Below are 5,209 nucleotides of genomic sequence, written 5' to 3' on the forward strand. Positions count from 1 at the left end.
TGACCAACATAGTGAGGAAACCCTGTCTCTACTAAACATACACAGATTAGCTGGGCATGGTGGTGCATGCTTGTAATCCCAGCTACTTGGGAGGCTGAGGCAGGAGAATCATTTAAACCCCAGGTGGAGGTTGCAGTCAACTGAGATGGCACCATTGCACACTAAACTCCAGCCTGGGCAACAAGAGTGAAACTCTGTCTCAAATAAAAGAATGGGAAGAAACTGATTACAATAACCAAATTTCATTTAAATGCCTTGATTTTCTTGGGCTGTGTCTTATTGATTGGACAACTCAGTCACTGCCTTTTGTTTTTTCCATCAATAACTGAAGATTCCTGAGGCTTAAACTGGAAAACAGGTTACTTAATAATAGAGGGCACCAGACAGATTCTGCTCAGTTTTCCTTTATTTCTGATTGTTTCTTTACAACCATCCATGCAAGAGTAACTCCCTCATGTATTCTCAAGCCTGAATTCCACTCTAGACATTCAGATTCCCATTTTCGACTCTACAGGACACAGGTCCCCAAAGTCCCATCGAATCCATGGCAACATTTCCCCCAAGTCCGGCCCCTGCTTGATCAGCTTTGCTTTCCCACTTTCAGAGCCTATGTGTGAAATGATGGGTTCCGTGCTCCGTTTAGGATGTACCTAAGACCTAGGCTTTTGTTTCCAAGTGTCCAGAAGAAAGCGTTTGACATATCCATCGAAATAGGCAGGCATTCAACAGCAGTATTGATCTGCCTCCAGGTCATAAAATGACCTGTTGCCACAGTCAGGGCAGTAGTCAGTACAGAAAAAGATCCTGTTGGGGTGCCTTAAGTCCCTCACTCTCTTCATCAGCTCAGCCCTAATTTGAGCAAATCTGCTCCAGCAGAGAGTACCATCAGCACCATAACTCTCCCGCGGGGCAGGATACAGCTCCACGCATAAGTTTTTGAGTATGATTGTGTGGCTCAGCAGGTTCTCCAGGGTGGCCATGGAGATGGGATTTCCACAGAAGCTGAAGGTGTTGAGCTCAAAGCAACGGCTCAGGGCAGGCAGGATGGCGTTGACTTGGGAGTCTATGATGCCACAGTCATCTAAATCCAGGTACTCAAGGGTGGCTGCAACTTTTTCTAGGAGAATTTGGAGAGGCACAAGACTGTAATTGGTCAGTCTGATGCCACTCAGGTCCAGGGTCTTTAGTTGACTGATACTCGGGCACTGGGATAGATGCTTCAAGTCTGATTCCAAAAGCACACAGTTAGTTATTGTGAGGACCTTTAACGAGGTCTTCAGACAGCTGGGGAGAGAGAGAGCAAGAAGTTAATTCTGGGGAATCATAGGGGTGAGTGGAGGGTGGTGGGGAATGGCTCAAGGTAATGGATGGAGACCTTTTTGCCCAAGTCCAGGGTCATTCTGATGGCCTGATGGTCAACACTTCGGATGATGTGTGATGAAGAGCTTTGCCACCGAGGTCAATTCCACTTTAGACCCGGCCCAGTAACTCACACCTGTAATCCCAGAACTTTGGGAGGCTGAGACTGGTGGATTCCTTGAGATCAGGAGTTTGAGACCAGCCTGGTGAACATGGCAAAACCTCCTGTCTACTAAAAATCCAAAAATTAGCCAGGTGTGGTGGCGGGAGCCTGCAATTCCAGCTACTTGGGAAGCTGAGGCAGAAGAATCGCTTGAACCCAGGAGGTGTAGGTTGCAGTGAGCAGAGATCATGCCACTACACTCCAGCCTGGGTGACAGAGAGAGACTCTGTATTAAAAAAAAAAAAAGGAGAAAAAATAATTCCATTTGAGGCTGAGTCATTTCACGTCATTTATAGGAATGGATCAAGTTCACAGAATCCCTAAAGCTCCCTTTCCTCATCTGTCAGGCAGAAAACCACATCCCTGGGCCACAGGAGCCCAGTGGAGATTCAGGCATAAAGGACAAACCCAGGCAGGATCCTGCAACATCAGCTGGGGTGGGCGGGCTGCAGGCGTCCCTGACATGCCTGTATCATCAGCAAAGCATCTATCACTTTCACCATTCTTTGTGCCTGCTCCCTGACCCTCTGTTTCAGAATCATGCATTGCCTAGGTAATTAATTTACCTGGAGCTGAAAAGAAACTTTTACAACAGGGAATTAGAGATGGGATCATTCATGTTCACCAAACTATGGGGCACAAAGCTGATTTTCTGACATGTGCAAGTCTGCTGAGCATTCCCCTCTTCAGTGCCCACTTCACTTCCCTACTTCACATCATCTTCTTAAAAATTATCTTGTTGGCTGGGTGTGGTAGCTCTCGCCTATAATCCCAGCACTTTGGGAGTCCAAGGTGGGTGGATCACCTGAAGTCAGGAGTTGGAGAATAGCCTGGCCAACATGGTGAAACCCTGTCTCTACTTAAAATATAAAAATTAGCCAGGTGTGGTGGCTCACACCTGTAATCCCAGGCACTGAGGAGGCTGAGGCAGGAGAATCGCTTGAACCTGGGAGGCAGAAGCTGCTGCGAGCTGAGATGTCACAACTGCACTCTAGCCTGGACGATCAAAGTGAAAATCCATCTCAGAAAAAAAAAGTTATCTTGTTTGTTTTTACTTTTATTTATTCATTTCTGACAGCGGTCTTGGGATGTTACCCAGACTGGTCTTAAACTCCTAGACTCAAGCAATCCTCTTACCTCAGACTCCCAAAGTGCTAGGATTATAGGCATGGGCCACCGCCCCTGGCCTATTTTTCATCATCTTAACTTAGACACACTTCCTCAGGAAGAATTCAGAAAGGCACCCTCACTAGATCTGAACCACCCAGTAGCTAGCTTCCTATTATAGCAACCTCTCTATAGCATCTCCCTTGGCTGATCCCTCTGCCTCTATTGGGATGGTTGCGTGATACCCATTTCAGGACAGGGCCACCAACAGGACAATGCATGGACATTCTAGTGTCCCCTTCACTGTTACATCCTCATAGGCTGGCTCACAGTAGATGCCCACTAGCGTTTACTGTAACAGGCTCTGCTGTGGTCTGCAGAGAAAGCTCACCACCCTCCCTCACCTGAGCAGCTGGTCCAGGTGGCCTTCGAGGAAAGAAACAGAGTTCATATAAAGCTTTTGGAGGCAGCGCAGCTTGAGGAACTGAGTGGTGAACTGGGTAACAATCTCCTTCTTCTGCTCTGTGGAAACGTAGCGAGAGAAACCCATGTGGGAGAGAACGAGCTTCTGAAGATTCCTCATGTGGCCCAGGTATGGGGTAAACTGTGTCAGGATGGGCAGTTTCCACCTGCAATTCACTTCCACCTCCTGGATACAGTCTAGGTTCACCATTTTGAGGATGCTTCTGATATTGCGGAAGGGGATTCCCAAAATTTTCAGCTTCTTACAGCACAGGTGTAGTAAATCTCTCCTCTGCTTGACCCATAGAAGGAGGTAGGTGAGGTATTCATCCAGAGTCCTGTTCTTGAGCCAAAGGTCTACGAACACAGTCAAGGGCTGCTGTCCTCTCATCCTTGGACAGTCCTGCACTGCTTTTTTGTTCCTGTTGGCATTGAAGAAGCACCCATGGGCCATAGCTTCAGACCAAACCATCCAGAAGTTCTCACAGACATCCTGTAAATCCAGCACTTGAAGTTTCCATCTCCTGTGGGAAAGTAGAGGTGAGACTGAGAATTTCAGAACTCATTTCTGAACTTAAAACTCCACATCCTGGATAGCAGCTCCTCCCCTCCCTGCTTCTTGTCCCTCTCTCTGACTTTTCTTCACTCTGTTTTCCCCTTGGATCCTACCCACTTCCATATTTTTTTGTTTTTTTTTTTGAGACCAAGTCTCCCTCTGTCGCCCAGGCTGGAGTGCAGTGCTGTGATGTCACCTCACTGCAACCTCTGCTTCCCGGGTTCAAATGATTCTCCTGCCTCAACCTCACAAGTAGCTGGGATTACAGGAACCCACCACCATGCCCAGCTAATTTTAGTATTTTTAGTAGAGTTGGGGTTTGCCATGTTGGACAGGCTGGCCTCCAACTCTTGACCTCAGCCTCCCAATGTGCTGGGATTACACTGTGAGCCACCTTGCCTGGCCCAGTTCTCACTTTTCATGGTGCCTTTCAGTGCCATTAGAGGAGAGGTTCCTGTTACCTCCATGGACCTGGCATGGTCAGCAGTGCTTTCCCTGAGGAGCTGGTGAATGGCCAAGTCCTCTCGGCTTCCTCACCACCACCATCCCCCCTTGGGCCTCCTCACTTCTCATGACCCAGCTGTTCCTTCGGTTGGACACCTGGGCCTTCCCCACCAGCCCACCTGGGCCACCTCACCTGGGATGAACCCCTTGGGTAAGCAGTGCATCAAGCCCATCGAGCACAGCTTGGAAGGCCTCCAGACAAGGCATCTTTATCAGAGGCCTCAGAGGGAGGCGGCGGAAGGGCCAGGCCTGCACCATCAGCTTCAGGGCCTCACAGTGTTTCCTGCTGAAGGCCTCCATGAACAGTGGGGGGAAAAGTTCTGTGGGCAGCTCCTCCAGGGTGGACATGGCCAAGGCTTGGTCCCTCAGCAGGCTCCGCCCCGCAAGCTCCAGGAGTCTGGGTGGAGTCCGGATGCTCATCTTCATGAATCTGCAGGGAAAACTTCCAGAGGACAAACCCAAGGAAAAGGCATCACTCTCAGGACAAGCCCATGCAATCTCATCTTCTCCTATAGCCAAAGTCACTGCTCTGGCAATGGTGAAAGAGCCCTCAGTTTACTCCAATTCTACTCTGTACTCAGTGGCCATTAAACCAGCATTCTGCCTCTGCTGCATCAGCATGAGTGTCTCCGAAGCAGTGAGGAAGCAGGGCCACCACTAGCCCTTCCTTTCTATCCAGTGCTCCATCCAGTGACTAGTGAGTGTGGAGGAACCTGAAAGCAAACCCCTCCTACCATTGGGGGAAATTACTAATTACTCAAGGTTCTAAAACAATGGGAATGGGAGTGTCACAAGCCTACATGCCCACATTTTCAGTTCCTACAAATAAGCTTGTTGGGAACATTCATGGGGCATCCCTAGAACAGGTTCTATTTGTTTTCTTTTCATTACTTAAGCTTGCTTTCTCTTTCTCTCTCTTTCTTCTTTCCTTCTTTCCCTCTCTCTCTCCCTTCTTTCTTTCTTGTCTTCTTTCCCTGCATCCCTTCTCTCATTCTCTCTGTCTTTCTCTCTCTCTCTCTCTTTCTGACAGGGTCTTGCTCTGTCACCCAGACTGGAGT

The 5,209-nt window shown here is 48.7% G+C and overlaps 1 protein-coding gene across 1 annotated transcript; it reads right to left on the reverse strand.

Annotated features, from left to right (window-relative positions):
• Positions 1-722: 722 nt before the first annotated feature.
• LOC115933180 (PRAME family member 15-like) lies at positions 723-4,592 on the reverse strand. The gene is made up of 3 exons (XM_055353350.1): positions 4,285-4,592; positions 3,034-3,615; positions 723-1,284 (listed from the first exon to the last, which is right to left on the reverse strand). The coding sequence occupies exons 1-3, from the start codon at positions 4,575-4,577 to the stop codon at positions 723-725; spliced, it is 1,437 nt and encodes a 478-aa protein (XP_055209325.1). The 5' UTR covers positions 4,578-4,592.
• Between the last annotated feature and the right edge of the window lie 617 nt (positions 4,593-5,209).

This window comes from Gorilla gorilla, chromosome 1, assembly GCF_029281585.2.
Source record: "Gorilla gorilla gorilla isolate KB3781 chromosome 1, NHGRI_mGorGor1-v2.1_pri, whole genome shotgun sequence".
NCBI classification, from domain to species: Eukaryota; Metazoa; Chordata; class Mammalia; order Primates; family Hominidae; genus Gorilla; species Gorilla gorilla.

Excerpts from the sequence above, each read along its gene's own strand:
- LOC115933180 (XM_055353350.1), bottom strand. The coding sequence starts at position 4,577 with ATGAAGATGAGCATCCGGACTCCACCCAGACTCCTGGAGCTTGCGGGG. Across the intron at positions 3,616-4,284 it reads ACCCAAGGGGTTCATCCCAG|GAGATGGAAACTTCAAGTGC; the intron begins GTGAGGTGGCCC and ends ACTTTCCCACAG. Across the intron at positions 1,285-3,033 it reads CACCTGGACCAGCTGCTCAG|CTGTCTGAAGACCTCGTTAA; the intron begins GTGAGGGAGGGT and ends CTCTCTCCCCAG.